The sequence below is a fragment of the Crotalus tigris genome, unplaced genomic scaffold, assembly GCF_016545835.1.
Source record: "Crotalus tigris isolate CLP2741 ecotype Arizona unplaced genomic scaffold, ASM1654583v1 scf7180000019553.37968852642:3898890, whole genome shotgun sequence".
NCBI lineage: Eukaryota > Metazoa > Chordata > Lepidosauria > Squamata > Viperidae > Crotalus > Crotalus tigris.
The window spans coordinates 3,118,441-3,134,786 of record NW_024097591.1 but is presented as its reverse complement, the minus strand read 5'-3'; the positions used below and the strand labels follow the sequence as shown (position 1 = coordinate 3,134,786).

At 43.5% G+C, this 16,346-nt stretch overlaps 2 protein-coding genes and 1 long non-coding RNA gene across 4 annotated transcripts; 1 reads left to right on the top strand and 2 right to left on the bottom strand.

Annotated features, from left to right (window-relative positions):
* Window positions 1–6,791: 6,791 nt before the first annotated feature.
* On the bottom strand, window positions 6,792–8,899 carry LOC120317142 (loricrin-like). Its single transcript, XM_039363480.1, has 2 exons — window positions 8,145–8,899; window positions 6,792–7,800 (listed from the first exon to the last, which is right to left on the bottom strand). Exon 2 carries the CDS (start codon window positions 7,775–7,777, stop codon window positions 7,118–7,120), a length of 660 nt encoding a protein of 219 aa, XP_039219414.1. The 5' UTR covers window positions 7,778–7,800; window positions 8,145–8,899; the 3' UTR covers window positions 6,792–7,117.
* Window positions 8,900–9,348: 449 nt separating this feature from the next.
* LOC120317143 lies at window positions 9,349–11,283 on the top strand. The gene is made up of 2 exons (XR_005559143.1): window positions 9,349–9,528; window positions 10,915–11,283. It is a non-coding gene; the product is annotated as an uncharacterized LOC120317143 (long non-coding RNA).
* Window positions 11,284–13,036: 1,753 nt separating this feature from the next.
* Window positions 13,037–16,055, bottom strand: LOC120317140 (extensin-like). Of its 2 annotated transcripts, XM_039363479.1 has the most exons (3): window positions 15,937–16,055; window positions 14,528–15,305; window positions 13,037–14,467 (listed from the first exon to the last, which is right to left on the bottom strand). In XM_039363479.1, the coding sequence occupies exons 2-3, from the start codon at window positions 15,282–15,284 to the stop codon at window positions 14,226–14,228; spliced, it is 999 nt and encodes a 332-aa protein (XP_039219413.1). In that variant the 5' UTR covers window positions 15,285–15,305; window positions 15,937–16,055; the 3' UTR covers window positions 13,037–14,225. The 2 variants fall into 2 exon arrangements, with proteins under 2 accessions (XP_039219413.1, XP_039219412.1); XM_039363478.1 differs by having other exon boundaries at window positions 13,037–15,305.
* Between the last annotated feature and the right edge of the window lie 291 nt (window positions 16,056–16,346).

Genomic DNA, 16,346 nt, shown 5'->3' with positions numbered 1-16,346 from the left:
ACAAAATTTATCCTCTGATCTATTAATTTGTTACTACCTTTATTTGGTGTCAGGGTAAACATGTGGTTCAGAAGGTGCCACAAAGGAATGTCTGCTTCTGCCTACATGAAGGGTTAGTAACACCCTGTCTGCAATTTTCTAATTTTTTTTGGATTCCAACTGGAAGAGCTGGGATAATTGTCAACTCTGCTCAAAGTTTTGGACTCTGTTCATTTTGGAAAGCCACCAAATTTTCTGATGTCCCACAATATTGCCCTAAACATGTCTTATGCCTTCTTCACATGAGTCCATTTTCTTAGGAAGGAAAAAAAAAGACTTTATTAAATTGGAAGAAAGGCCTATTTCATCATCAGAGCCATAAGACTCTGACCAAAAATATTTAGTTTATTTATTTAGGAGGAAAGCAACTTGAGAGCACATACGTCCAACGCCTTGAAGCTGATTGCTATGAGCAAGTTTCATTAAGATGGAAATACAAACATATTTTTCGGCTCTTGATTGTTTAAGTGGTTAAGTAGCAGAAGGGATGGGTGCCGTAGTAGCAGGGCGACATATTAATTAAGTACTATTGATGACCAAACTGAATTCTCAAAAAAGCCTGACAAAGAGGACTGGAATCTTGCATTTCTCCATTTTAATATTTATTATTAAATACATTTGTGGCTTCACTGTCACATGTCCTGAGACATACAATTACGGGGTGCTTCCTGTCTCAGCTAGTTCTGGAAAACTCACAACGCGGAAGATCATAACTGCAAATTCAATCCGATTACAAAAAAATGGACCAAAGAAGCTAAGATTTATCTGAAATAGAATATGTTCTCCTGCTTGAGCAAGGGGCTGGACTAGAAGACCTCCAAGGTCCCTTCCCACTCTGTCTATTCTATTCTATTCTATTCTATTCTATTCTATTCTATTCTATTCTATTCTATTCTATTCTATTCTATCACTTTTGCCTTGGAGATTGCAAAAGGATCTCTTTTCAAGGGGTGGATTAAAGAGGATTACACAGTTTAACCACAATCCAGGTGTGAAGTGGATTCTGCTGTGAATGAGCATCCGTGAGCGACTCTTTGATACCCAGTTCAGGAGAACCCCAAAACTTTCAGATAACTGTTTGATAGGTATAGGGTCTCCTGCCTCTGTTATTCTGTTCTGTTCTACTTCACGAGTTTTGGAAGCCCACCTACCCTCTGCCAACAATGTTTTTCAGCCCACACAACCTGCCGAAGTAGGGGGTGTGAATTTAAGAAGGAATTAAAAGAAGGGGGGGGGTCAACCAAGGGATCCAAATCCAGATAAAAGTCACAGCCAGAATAATTCCAGAACAAAAGGTGGAAGATAACACCGTGTTCTTTAAATCCTGTTTTCCTGTAAGCCTCAAACAAGTCTCTTAAAAAATCTCTTTATCATCTAATTCTTCCCCGCCCGCTCCTTAGTTCTGCTAAGCCATCAAATATCCTTTTTTTAATGAACAGTTTTGAGGTTTGACTTCTGTTCCATTCTGTTCCCATCATCCAAGTGAGCCTTGCCCCACCCTCAGCCACTTTGGGTCAGGCAGAAGACAAGTTTTGGGGGGTCATTAGGAACATGAGAACGTCCCGCATAGGGAGAGAAAAGTTAGAGGAAGGAAAAAAAGGTAAAAGAAAAAAAATACTCAGAAATAAAGAGATAATTTAAAAAGTGTCAAAGAACTCCTTTTGCAGCAGTTACACACAGAATTAAATCCGTCATCGTGGGTACGTCAATATTTCTCCACTGTTGTGCATATAATAATCTTGCTGACATTTCAAGATTTTTTCTTTCTCAGATGTCAGAAAGCTGGAAACGGGGAAATCTCCTGGCTTAAACCGAAGGTTTAGTTTAATTTAGTGTTTAATTGAATTGGGTTTGATTTAGTATGTTGCTTCGTTTAATTTAGTTCAGTGTTTGGTTTATTTACTTTCATGTTTAGTTTAATTTACTTTTGTTTAATGTTTATTTTAATTTAATATTTAGTTTAATTTAGTTTAGCTTAATGTAGTTTAGTTTAATCTAGTTTTGTTTAATTTAGTTTAGTTTAATCCAGTTTAATTTAATGTTTAGTTTTTAGCTTAGTTTACTTTAGTTTTAGTTTAATTCAGTTTAGTGGAGGGGCTGTGAACCTTTCTTAAACGTGATTTGAATCTCATTGCAACATGAACCAAAGGGAAAAAAAACACAGTTTAAGGCACCCAGAGCTTTTAAATTTTAAATTGATTTCAGTTCAGTTCCATTCTAACCCTGTTGTCTTGTTGGAATATGTTCCCTCCTAAAAGTTGGGGGGGGGGGGGCTAACATGTCTTGTGTAAGATTGCAGCCCTTCATTTCCCCTGATTTCCATTTGAATATTGTGTTTCCAAAGTAACAATCCTCAGGAATAAATCCACTTTTATTGGATTTTATCTAAACACGATCAATAATAGAACACACATTTAAAGCTTGGTGCATTGCTTCCAAGCTTTCAGAAGAATCTTATATGCGCAATCTCTTTGGGATGCGTTCTTAATTTGACTCTTCTCCGGGACATTTCTTGAACAGAATAACAGAAAGGGACCTCGGAGGTCTTCTAGTCCAACCCCCTGCTCAAGCAAGAGGCCCTATACCATTTCAGACAAATGGCTGTCCAATCTCTTCTTAAAAGCCTCCAGTGATGAAGGAAGGAAGGAAGGGGAAGGAAAAAAGAACAGGAGAATAACAGAATAGCAGAGTTGGAAGGGACCTCAGAGGTCATCTAGTCCAACCCCCTGCTTAAGCAGGAAACCCTAGACCATTTCAGACAAATGGCTGCCCAATCTCTTCTTAAAAGCCTCCAATGATGGAGCAGCCACAACTTCTGGAGGCAAGCCGTTCCACTGATTAATTGTTCTCATTGTCAGGAAATTTCTCCTTAAATCCAGGTTGCGTTTCTCCTTGATGAGTTTCCATCCGTTGTTTCTTGTCTTGCCTTCTGGGGCTTTGGAAAATGGGTGGACCTCCTCTTTTTTGTGGCAGCCCATCAAATGTTCTCACCTTGAAATGTCCAAAATGTTTTTCAGTTGTCTTCCAAAGTGTTTTCCCCTTTCCTTTGAGCAATTTTCAAAATCAGCTGCCTTTGAAAAGATGAGTTGGATCAGATTCCTTTGCGAATGACACTTGTCGGCGGCTGATAGGGAGAGCGAAGATAGGGCATTGTAACGTTCCAAGGATCCACTTCAAAGCTAAGTCAGGTGACCAAGAGCCCTCAAGACTGGGAGATTTCCATTCAATTAAAAAAAAAGTATTGGAATAATTATTTCCAACTAGCAATTTAAACATTATGTAGGAGTAACATCCTGAAGTCATCTAGGGAAAAAAAAAACCACCATCACAAGTTCCTAGAGCTTAAGGGTGCTTCCTTTCTGGAGTTCATTTTCAAGCAACTGGTATAAAAAGAGGTTCTTGGTTGAGGTTGATGTTTCTTCTCAACATTGGGATTGGTTTAGGTAAGTCCGAAATGTGTTGATTTTGGTCATTGCTGAATGGAATTATGGCTTCTAGGAAGCTATTGGCATGCTCCTGCATTTTTCTTTAATCCATTCTTAGGATGGATTAGGACATTGGAGAAGGTTGCGACTGGCCACCTGTAGTAGCCATAGAATTTATGGGGTAAATTTATCCTTATGGAGTGATATTTCTTGAGGTTACTTTGCCAGTCGGAAGTGGATTTAAGTTAAAATTCCACTAGTCAGAAAACAAACGGGAAAAGAACAAGATAGAAGAATTAGACACAAGTAAAAAGCAGGAGACAAAGTCCTAGGTCAATATTTTCAGGAGAATAGATCCATTAAGGGTGGCAAGAAACCTAAGGTCTGTGTTTTGAGAAGAGTTGAAATGAATCCTGGAGAAAACAGCATTTTTGTTCTTATCACAGCAGAGACGAAACTTACAATGTTTCTCAGCAGTTTCAATGTCCTTCAAGCTACCTTCATGAGTGTCTGACATCCTCTGAGGATGTGCCATCCGGGAATGACCTTTTTTCTTCTACTTATTTTCACAGATTGATCCTTTTTGCTACAAAAAAAGAAGAAGAAAATATGTCTTTTCCGTACCAGCAGTGCAAGCAGCCTTGTCTCCCACCTCCCGTCTGTGGAAAGGGAAGCTCTACACAATGCAAGGTGTGCGTGCCGGCCTGTCCCTCTCCGACCGTGCCCGTTTGTGTAAGCCCAGGTGTTAAAGTTATCGGGGAGCCCTGCATCCCCGTTTGCCCTCCTCCATGTGTTCCAAAGTGCACAGGACCGGCCGTGGACAGCATCTGCGTGAAACCACAGGGCGTTTGTCCGTGCGATTGCAAGTGTCCCGATCCGTGCTGTAAGTAAGGCTGTTGAAAGAATCCCATATCCACCATGATGAAAAAGCATTCCATAATAGTTCAGCACTGACCTCTTCGTGCATTCGGTTTTGGGGAGCATTGTTTCAAAGTTTCCAGATGTTCAAGCACCTCTGAATTCTTCAGTTTCCGGATGTTTGAGCATCTTTCAATTCTTCAAAGTCTCCAGATGTTTGAGCACCTCTGAATTCTTCAAAGTTTCCAGATGTTCAAGCATCTCTCAATTCTTCAGTTTCCAGATGTTTGCGCACCTCTGAATTCTTTAAAGTTTCCAGATGTTCAAGCATCTCTTCATTCTTCAAAGTTTCCAGATGTTCAGGCATCTCTCAATTCTTCATTTCCAGATGTTTGTGCATCTCTCGTTTCAATGGCTGTGTCCTTTCTTTAAAATTGTGTAAATTGCTGGGATTTGTGGTTGTGATAGGCAGGGATGTCTTTGTTCAAAAGAAACAAAAGCTATGTAAGCAAAAAGAATCTTCAAAGAACAAAAGGCCCAGAACTTGGGTTTGTATTAAATAAAGACTTTATCTCGTGGCATTACGCAATCTCTGAAGAGTTATGGTTTATATCTACCTTACAAAATTGGGAGCCAGGCAAAAATATGAATAATTAAGACATTTAAAGTTCCTCTCATTAAAACGGTCCTAGGTTAATTCCCCCCACCCAGTGCTGTGTAACTTCAAACTATCTCAAAATGAATAAATGAATCTCCTACGAATCCCCATGGATTCTTTGTGACTTTGCAAACATCTCCAAAGGCCTCTGTGAACATTTGTCATGGCCTCTTTTTCCCCCACTTCGTAGTTTAACCTACAGTGGTCGGACTCCTGAAAGTTGCCCATTCAAACCTGACCCAGGGCCAACCCTGCTTAGCTTCCTAATCGCACCAGGGGCCCAGGCTGCCCCCTGCTGAAGCCAAAGAGTGAAAAATGGCCCACTTTTAATCTGCCCCGGTTTATCCGATAATCATTACTATTATTATTTTAAAAATACATATATTATTCCCAGAGAGAGCAGCAAGTCACCCGAAGGAAATGGGGCGTTTGCCAAAATCATGTTGACAGATTTTTATTTTATTATTTTGATGATGGTGGAAAAATAACAACAAACCACGTTGCCAAGATCCACCTTCCCGGTGAGCTTTGCCCAAACATGTTTTAGCTTTTTTAGCAGAGGGTCAAAAATCTGCAGCTGTCTAGAATTTGGGTCAGAAAAAGAACCCCAGACTTCCATCTTGAAGGATTGCGGCTGTTTCTTAAGTTCATCAAAAGCCCTGTCGTTATTTGCCTGTTTTCAAGAAATCCTAGAATCACAGGATCGGGAGGGACCTTCAAGGTCTTCTAGTCTACCACCCCCAAATTATTTTATAGTGCGTAGACCTGAAAGTTATTTTGATTGGGGAGTTGTTAAATTAGTAACAGGTTTTGTTAAGTGATTCCGGCTTCCCCATTCTCTTCACTTGTCAGAAGGTCGTAAAAGGGGATCATTATGACCCCAACTGTCACAAATGCGAATCAGTGGTCAAGTATGTGAATATAAATCATGTGACCACAGGAATGCTGCAATGGTTGTTAAGTGTGACAAACGATCCTAGGTCACTTTTTTTCAGTGCCGGTTGTAACTTTGAACGGTCCCTAAATGAACTGTCATTAAATGCTCAATAAATAAATAAATAAATAAATAAATAAATGGAACCTCTAGATACCGGGGCAGTGTACCTTAGGGCCAGCTGAAAGGAAGAACGTTCACGAAGGATGACATTCCGATAGGTTATAAATTTAAGTTATACATAATTACGAGATCAGGAAGATCTCTTTTTGTTTGTTTTTTGTGGGCGCAGCGTCTTCACTTCCGTACCCACCCAGGCTTCTTCCCTTCTTTCTCTCCACCTAACAGGCCACAACAAGCTCTGTCAAAGCAGGAAAACCAGAATTATGCTTTGTCAGACCAACCACTGCTTAAACCTCTAAGTAGATCCTTGGCTCATTGTGCTGAGAAAGGCATCGTTGTGTTAGAAGTCAAGTGTGTGGCAGTGGTGCAAAGCCCGGAGCTGAGAACCAAGGGCCAAAAATCTCTCAGTTAAACTTTTCCCTCCCTTAACTGCCTTCTCTCGTTGGTCATCCCATCCCTGTCCCCCATGACCGATCAGAATGTTTTCAGAACGGTCACTTCCAAGCTTAGATTGGTAGGCAGCTGCCGTCTTCTCCCAGCTGGATGACCTTGAGGCGACATCTCAGGGAGATTCAGAAGCTACTTTCGGTTTCCCCCAAGCATTCCCTTCTCCCGTTCCTTGCTCCCCAGAGTTCATGGCATACTGCCACCGCAGGGCGGCAAATCACAAGCAAGCGTAATGTTTGCGGTGTCTCAGCTCTCCCCGACCCTCCCTGCCCTCAACCAACCAAGTCAACAATGAGAGATTCCAGAGTGCTTGGAAAAAAGATTTATTGACAAGTGGCCTGGTGGGGACCATGTCAGAGAAGCCAACAGATTGCATGGAGTGGCAGAGAAAGTAGAGGACAAGTCCAGGCTCTGGGGGCGGCTGGAAAGCTTGGCGTAGAATCCGATGAACCAGAAGAGTAGAGAGGTGAGCGAAGGTCAAGGATAACAGAGAGAAGATGGGAGACTTGCAAAGACCCTCTTGGTCGCTGGATTCCTCTGGAGCGATAAGTGGCCTAAGCCCCCTTAGCACGGGCTAGATCCTTGGCGGTCAATTTGGCAGTGCCTGTTGTGCTCTGCGCCCTCGATGGATCCTTAGTGTTTGCTCCTGGAGCCACCACACTGGTCCACAGGAGATCCCTTGACCTGGCCTCCACATGATCCCTTGCCTTGGCTGATATCAGAGCTTCCGCACTGGTCCACGGGAGATCCCTTGGCCTGGCCGCCACACGATCCCTTGCCCTGGCTGATATCAGAGCTTCCGCACTGGTCCACGGGAGATTCCTTGGCCTGGCCTCCACATGATCCCTTGCCCTGGCTCACAGGTGAGCAGCCACACTGATCCCTGGAGGATCCCTTGCCCTGGCCTCCACTTGATCCCTTGCCCTGGTTTCCACCAGATCCCTGGCACTGGCTGATGCCAGATCCTTGACACTGGCTCACTCCAGATTCCTGGCACTGGCCCAATCCTGAAGATTGGATCTGGGTCACTCCAGATCCTTGCATCTGGCTTACACCCTGTGCCTGCACCTGGCTCAGCCCTGACGACTGGATCTGGGTCACTCCTGAGCCCTGGCACTGGGATGGTGCGGAGTCCTGGCACTGGCTCACACCCGAGCTCCTGCATTGATTCCCAGCTGATCCCTGGTTCTGCTGCATAGCTTGTCCTTGGGTTTGGCCGCCAGTTGATCCTTTGCCTTGGTTGACATTCTGGCCCATTGGGGGGAATCCCTGAGGCTGCTTGCACTGCTGCATGGTAGATTTGTCTTTTGGGTGGTCTGGAAGAAAAGAGAAGCCCATGAAAACCCCTTCCTCAATCACCAACACCAGCCCTGGAATCCTCCAGGAGAATAAAGCTATGGTCTCCAGAAGTTGAAGGATCTCTCCATCTTCAGGAGAAGTCCATGCTTTTCCTCTGCCTTTTTTTTCCTCTTGCAACTTCCTCCCTCCAAAATTCAAAGGAAAACTATGTTTGGTTCCATATGCTGGTCCACCAGAACCGAAAAGGATTTCAGACTTTTCCTTCTGTGCCAAATCCAAGTTTCCACCAGTTCCTTCCTTCTGTGCCAGATCCAGCAGTTTACCCACTGCTCAAAGGACAACCGGCCTGAAGTCAACTTACCCAACACGAAGTGTGAACTTAGTCCAGGCAGGAGAGGAACGCTTGCTGAATCCGGAGCTGCGTCTGGTCTTTTTATACCCGTTGAGGTCCTTCCACTTCTAACCTACCCAGGAAGTCAACGTGAGTGACTGAAGACTCATGCAGCTTCAACATCCCCCTTGTCATCAAGAGATTTGCCTCAAATGGATTTGTGTGATTTTTAACAATTTTTTTCCTTCCATAATTAAACACCCTGTTTTGAAAACACGTCCGATTTAATGAGGGCGTGCAACTTTCCTTCAGAGAGTGATGAGTTTGAGTGATCGAGTCAAATGTGGTGGCCACCATCATTAGTGTCTTCTCGCTCAACTAGTTCCTCTTTGGCCTTCTCACATATCACCAGTCAAGGACCCTTTTTTTCAGTCGCCGTCTTCTGAGATGGTCAAACTCTGCTCAGAGTGAATGCTGGGTGATTTTCCAAGGTCACATGTTGGTCAAAACCTAGCTACCTAAATATCCTTCTGCAAGACTGTCCTTCCTTCTCCTGGAATTTATTTATTTGCTAAAGGTCAAACATGTTTGGGAGAAGGAAAAGGAGAAGAAGTAGATGAATAGCAGGAGGAGGAAAGAAACAATAATGACATTACTGGAATAATTCCTAAGTTTCTGGCTGGATTTGATGCATCTAAAGAACCTCACCATTTTATTTGCTTTTTGTTCTAGGCTATTCCTTGAAGAATGAAATAAAGACAATCACCACAACAGAGGGAACCTTAAATAGCAGATTTGTGGTAAGGGAACATTTCATAACCTAATGGATAATCCTTTTTCTCTTCTAAGCTGACTTTAATTGGACCACTTTGCTTCCACTTGAGGCCGACTTAATTAATTTAGGTAACTAAGCCTTCTAAAAATTTGCACATAGATTTAGGGGGATGTATTCCAGATGCAGAATCTCCTAGACCTTCTCCTTTGGGCCTGGATCTTTTCCTTCTGGCCTTCATCCCCCCATGACGCCAGTTGAAGCCGATGATCATCAGCCAAGGCTGGCTTTCCCAAACCATGTGAGATAGGAAGACAAAGTTATGAACGCTTCATTAGCCATAGCTCAACCATCTATCAAAGCCTCATTAAGAGAGACACGTTGTTCTCCACATGGGTGGATGCTTCTTCTGTCCTTTATTGGTTTTTTTTTCAGAAAGAAAGGGAAATTTAGGAGCTGAAAGCCCCGTGATGCCACCAGGGTGGCTTCTCTTTCTGTCAATCTTTGCGAAGGACACAGATCTTGTCATTCTGTGTTTCTCGATGAATTATGCCACAAGGAGCTATATAAGATCTTTCCTTTGAACACCTGACAAAGCTTTCGAGCCTTCCTTTAGCATCTCCGTCTGTCATCAAGTCGTGGGTAAGTCGGATCTGTTTGCTTTGGGACATCTCTTTCTCTGCCTAATTCTTACTCAAGGGTCAACAATTTTCTTAGTAAGTTGGTTCAGGCAACCATCTAGACAGGGTCTTCTGCAACCATGTCCATTGGAAAGCAGGTGCAAACTCAACTTAGGTACCCATTCCTCAAGATCTACTTCCTTTCATGCCATGATTATGTTTTCAAGGTTGAGAGATGCCCAACATTGAATTAATGGGATTTTGATGGTCCTTTGGCTGGATGCTTATTATAGAAAACAGCAAGGCTATTTTATCTAGGATGGGTTGGACCTCAAGCAGATTTTTCTTCATCTTCCACAGAGAAGAAAAGCTTATTCAGGCTGAGGTCCTCTTCTGTGCAGTAGATGGCACTTGAGTGACCACGATTCTCAGTCAAAAAGCTTTTCCAGCATTGCTCAGTCCTCTTTCTCAACTAATGGGTCAAGATTAGAAGCTGAGATTTCAGATGTAGTTATTTATGTTCCTACTTAGCGAATGGCCCTTCCCAAAATAGTTGTTAGGAATTCAGTTTGTTTTAGATTATGGTGATGCTCATTAGCTGAACGGCGGTGTGATTTCAGAAGGTGGACAGCTAGTCCTGCTTGCTCCACGAGATTCTCTTTGATCTCCACTTTGGAGTCCTTCTTTTGAAGGTTGAGAAAGAAATGAGTCATGGTGTCTGGAGCCTTTGAGAGAGAGGTTAAAACATAATTGTACTTGTAGCTGCTCTGAGGAAAGTTGGAAACCACTTCTTGATATATTATTATCTTTTTATCTTCTTACTTTTTTTTTCAATTTTAGCTTTTCCTTTTCTCTTTCTTCTTTTTGGTTCTATTTAGTTTGTGTTGCTTCTTCTTATTGTAATTAAAACAATAATTTCTCGCTGTCTCTTCATCTATCCTCCTCAACCTATTCCTCTCTCTCCCTCTCTCTTTTTCCTCTTTCCTTCTCCCTTTCCCTCTCTCCCCTCTCCCTCTTCGTCTCTCCCTCTCCCTCTTTCTGTCTCTCTCCTCTCTTCCTCTGTCCCTCTTCTTCTCTCCATCTCCCCCCTCTCTCCCTCTCTCTCCATCTCCAGGAACCTGGATCTTTAAGGACTAAGGTTTCTTCCCCACTCGAATGAAGATGAAAATAGGTCTGTGATTTTTCTGAACAAGCTAGGGCGACCAGGTTGACAAATGAACTGTGGCCTGTGACCCCAATCAAATTTATGGCCCACAGTCTGGAGGACATTTTGGTTGTAACCCTAGCCCAGAACAAGGTTTTTTTCTCCCTCCCAGGGATCCTGAGACAAGTCATGGAGAGATCTGTGCTATTCTATGTGTCTCTAAAAAAATATATTTTTTTTAATTTTTGCTCTCTATCTTTTCAGTTGTCCTTGAGCTGACGATGTCTCAACAGCAGTACAAGCAGTCACCATGCATCCCACCGGTATCCTGCCAGTGTACTTCAAGTTGCTCAAAGTCATGTGAGTCATCAGCATGTTATGCCTTGTCTGGACCTCAGTGCCCAGGGTCAGCTGGACCTCAGTGCCCAGGATCTACTGGATCTCAGTGGCCAATATCAACTGAAACTCACTGCTCAGGATCAACTGGAAGTTCTTGCCAGAATCCCACCTACCCATCTGGAGGAGAGGGATGCTTCTGCCACCGCCACCCGCAGCAGCAGTGCTAAACTCCTGTAGGAAGTGTCCTTTGTCTAGCGATGGCAGCCTATCAATAAATGTTTGTTTGTCAGCAAATCCTCGCTTGTCTCCTCATTCCTCTCAAGACCTTTTCAGTGCTCATTCCTCGTCCATACATTTCATATGGCAGTGTTGTTGCTTTGAGCTGTGGCGGCGCAGTGGTTAGAATGCTGTATTTGCAGGCTAACTCTGCCGACTGCCAGGAGTTCGATCCTGACCGGCTCAAGATTGATTCGGCCTTCTGTCCTTCCAAGGACGGTAAAATGAGGACCCAGATTGTTGGGGGAGATAGGCTGACTCTGTAAACTGCTTAGAGAGGGCTGTAAAGCTATATTCTTTCCTTCCTCCCTCCCTTCCTCCCTCCCTCATTGTCTTCCTTCTTCCTCAAATGAGTTCCCACATCTTATCTCAACCTTCTCCTTTTCTTCCTGCCCAAATTCAGCCTGCAGAGATCTTTTTTAAAAAAGCTTCCTGATATGAATTTTGCAAGAGTGTCGAATCCTGCCTCAGCGGAAGAAGGCAGGAATATTTTTATTTTGATAAGAACTAGCCAGCTCCCACAGATCAGGAAGAAAGAAAGTGAATAAACCCGTTGGGGCAGTAAATCTGCTCTTCTTACAAACTAGTATACAGCAGTATACAAACTGGAGACTAATTGTGTACTGTTAGCCTTCCTATGTTGTGCACGCATCAGCAGAGTTGAGAGCACCTTCCCTCGTTCTTAGCAATATTGTAATTTTCTTTTTGCATATCCATTGTTAATGGACCTCTTATCAGTACAGTATTTCTTCCTTGATAAATTACAATCGCTTCCCAGCAAATTTAAATTTTTTAGCCTCTAGGGCTTAATTCATCAAAAGGTTGCTTGGAATAGGTATCTACACTTGAGTAGACCTGTCACTTTATCGAAGGCCTTCTCTATTGTTGATCTAGTAGAGCATCAAGTTGATCTAGGTGATTATCTAGTAGAGCATCTCCCATTTGTTCAACTCCCAGAATTCTCCTATAGGATCATGATGGGTGGGTTGAAGTGGACTCATCTGGAAGTTCTCCAGACTAAGTTCTGATCTACTAGTTCTGCTATAACACTGATGGTTGACAGCCTTTGGAGTGGGGTGGGATTGTCTCCTCCTTGTCCCTGTTCAGTCTTTTGAAGGCCCCCTAATTCTACTTCTGCTGATGGTTCTGGAGTCCTAAACTCAAGGTGATCATCTAACAGTGCTTGATATTCTCCAGGACACTTTTCTGTGAAATATACAGTTCTTCCTTCCTGTCAGTGGGTTACAATTAAAAAAATGAAGACATAAGTGTCCACCATCAAACCTCTCTCTGCTGTCCGCTTGAGGTCGTCTCCACTCTCAAAAATTAAGGCCAGGATGCTTCCACATTCTAAATCTGTTCTACTTGATCTACACATCGTGAACTTTGACTTTGTGAGAAACCTGAACTTGACCTCGCCAATGATTCAGTTTTCATTTTAGTACCAGATCTCAAAATTCTTATTGCTTTGCATAAGAGTTGACGTGAACACTCCCTCACATCTGGCAGGTGTATCGCCACTGTTTGTCATCTGCTTGAGGTTAACCTCTGTTGGCCTAGTTTGGGGATTAATCTGGAAGACTTCAACTTATCTACATCTGTCTGCTTTATCCCCATTTTTTACGACACTCTATTTGCTTCGTATAATTAGTATTTTTTTTTAATTAAAGTCAGTGCTGAATTCCCAGGACTCAACCTTGATGCAGATTATTATTATTTTTTTTACCCAAACTGGATGTGGATTTTCTTTTTCAAAACAAAAGTCAACCGATTCATTGTTTTTCCTTTATTCATTTGATTTATCTACAAGTTGGTTAAATATAAATTCGGAAGTGTACAGACTCAGCATCTTCATAGCAACATGTTGACCCCCATGAAGAGGAGACCCACTTGATGATACAGGTGTCCTCCAGCTTCCTGCAATCCAGTTCACGATTAAAAAAATAAAAATAAACCCGCATTGCTGTACTGAAAACGATGACTTTCTGAAGGTTAATTATTTTGGGGTATAACTCTGATGGAGAAACCCTGAAGAGTTTCATTCTTTCCCCAATATTTCATTGGCAGTTGATAGATTGAGCTTCTCCTGAGCTTCTCCCCGAAGACTAAAGAACCTCCCCGTGTCTTCTGATGGGTCTTGCCATTCCAGAAGACAACTGAGGTCTTTTTGAAAGACATCTTGCAGGACCTAAGAGTTCGTTGGACATTCCAAACCAAGATGAAGAATTTATGGCTCTTTGGGATATGGTTTGTAGTCCAATTCCTACCCATCCTAGTAAGATTATTGGCCATTGATCCAATGATAGTCTATCAACCTCTGGAGAGCCACCAACCCACAATTTCATCTCTACAGAGAGCAGATCTGGCATTTTAGTTGACCTAGGACTTTGCCTTTTCTAAAGGTCGGACAAATAGCTGAATAGGGTAGTCACAGAACGGATCTCTAGTGACAGTGAAAGGGAGGAGCTTAAATAACAAGGAGGACCTTCTCTCTCCTTGGAGGGATCTAAGCTAGCTTTATGTTTCACTGACACCCAACCCTACCATATTCTTCAAGAATTTCTGGTGTTAAAAAAAACCCCACTGAGTCTCACAGCACACCTCCTTTGGGGACCTATAAATGGTACAAAGAATAGTTAAGTAATTACAAACTTTACAGATGAATGAGACCATCAGGAAAACGATAGAATAAATGTAACAGTGTGGTTAACATAAAGAGAAAATGCCCAAAGAAATTGGGAGATTCTGTCGCACCTCTCTTGAAAAAGTCCACTCTGGCTGGAAATGGACACAAAGTCACCTTGATGGACACTTACATTGTTTGCTGTGATTCCTCTCGTGCAACGTTAGAAGGATTTCTTAAAGCATTTCAAAGGGATACAAAGATGAGGTATGTTTGACATGGTGAGATGTAGAGTTGGAGAAATGGATTCTTCACTAGTTTTTTTTTCCTGACCTGCTCATTTATTCTGGAGCGGCCATGAAGATGGCTGCTTCTTCTGCTGCTGGTCACAGGGAGGCGGCTGTTTGCATGGAGGCTCCTGAGGAGGACACGGTTTGGGGTCTGGGCATGGAATGACCACAACTGGTGGCTCCTTGCATGGAGGCTCCTGTGGAGGACACGGTTTGGGTTCTGGACATGGAGGCTGCTTGCACTGAGTCTTCTGTTGACTATCTGGAGTTGATGCCTTTGGAGGACACAGTTCTGGTTCTTTAGGAGGACATGGAGATGGTGCTGGTGGTTCCTTGCATGGAGGACATGGTTCTGGTTCTTTAGGAGGACATGGAGATGGTGCTGGTGGTTCCTTGCATGGAGGACATGGTTCTGGTTCTTTAGGAGGACATGGAGATGGTGCTGGTGGTTCCTTGCATGGAGGACACGGTTTGGGCTCCGGGCATGGAGTTGGGATGACCACAATCGGAGGCTGCTTGCATTGAGTCTTCTGTTGACAATCTGGAGTTAGCTCCTTTGGAGCACACGGTTCTGGTTCTTTAGGAGGACATGGTTCTGGTGCTGGTGGCTCCTTGCGTGGAGGACATGGTTCTGGTTCTTTAGGACATGGTTCTGGTGCTGGTGGCTCCTTGCGTGGAGGACATGGTTCTGGTTCTTTAGGACATGGAGATGGTGCTGGTGGCTCCTTGTGTGGAGGCTCTTGTGGGGGTTTGGGCTCTGAGCATGGAGTTGGGATGACTGGTGGCTCCTTGCATTGAGACTTCTGTTGACAAGACTGTTTCTCCTGAGGAGGACATGGGGTTGGGACTGGAGGCTCCTTGCATGGAGGCTCCTGTGGAGGATGTGTCTTAGGCTCAGGACACGGAGTTGGGATGACCACCACTGGTGGCTCCTTGCACGGAGGCTCCTGTGGAGAACGTGGCTTGGGTTCTGGACATGGAGTCGGGATGACCACCACTGGTGGCTCCTTGCATTGCTGCTCCAATGGGCATGGTGCTTTCTTGCAGAGCTCTGGCGGCAAAGTGGGAGTTTGCTTGCATTGATGCTGGTGCTGGGGAGACGCCATTTTCACTCCAAAAAAAAAAATCTGCAAATTAGAGAGAAAAGGTTCACACCTGATGTTCTCACCTTCCCACAAGACCCGAAATAGTTGTAAGAAAGGGATGTTCAAACCACTTATCATTAACAGCTCCACAACCCGGTGAAGGAACCCAAAAGATTGTCTCCAGAAGTTTTGGGTGCTCCATCACTGGAGGTTTTTAAAGAAGAGACTGGACAGCGATTTGTCTGAAATGGTACAGGGTCTCCTGCCTGAGCAGGGGGCTGGACTAGAAGACCTCCAAGGTCCCTTCTAATTCTGTTATTCTGACTAAGAGTTATTATTACAATTTGTTTCCCATCTTCCAAAGGTGGCCCATTAGCAGCTTTCCATCAACACAAGATGCAGAATGAACCATCTTTGTACAATAAATGCCCAGTTGGATGATTACCCTTAATGCAGTTACCATAAAACGTTAGTCATAGGAATAGTAGCTATGCACTGTAGCAGCACTGTGAGTAGTAACCCCAGTAGCAAGATGAGGAGGAGCTCCTTTCAGCTGCAGCAATAACAACAGCACCAGAGCTGAAAGAGATTATCCAAGCAACTCCAGAAATGTAGAGTATCAGGATAAAATTAGAACTTTATCGAGAAGTGCTAAGAGCAGAAACAGTCTTACCTGACAGGTCTCTGAGATAATACTGGAAGGAATTAAGTCGTTCCCCAATGTCAAACTCCTTTATATTGTCCCCAAGCCCAGCCCTTCTGATAGTGTGTGCAAATCAGGGTGACTCTAACTTTTCACAAGGCTGGATTAATCACTTGTCTTTCTTCAGTAGGGCAACACCCTTCTTCAACATTGCTTCCGAGATGACTTGATGCAACATTTGTCAATCTTCTTCACTGACCCACATGACAGAGAGAGGTTCCTAGAGCCCTCAACCATCAGAACCAGCAAGGTTTACGCTTAGAAAGAGAAAAGTGAGGAAGGGGATAAGGGGACCTCTGGTGGACCCATCTGTCCCTTTCTTTGCTTGAAGAGAATTAGAAGTTTGACTTGGAAATATTATCTCAGAATGGATGGTGTCC

Bases quoted from the DNA above. Each gene is read 5' to 3' on its own strand.
- LOC120317142 (XM_039363480.1), bottom strand. From the start codon at position 7,777: ATGCAGCAGTGCAAGCAGCCTCAGGGATTCCCCCCAATGGGCCAGAAT.
- LOC120317140 (XM_039363478.1), bottom strand. From the start codon at position 15,284: ATGGCGTCTCCCCAGCACCAGCATCAATGCAAGCAAACTCCCACTTTG.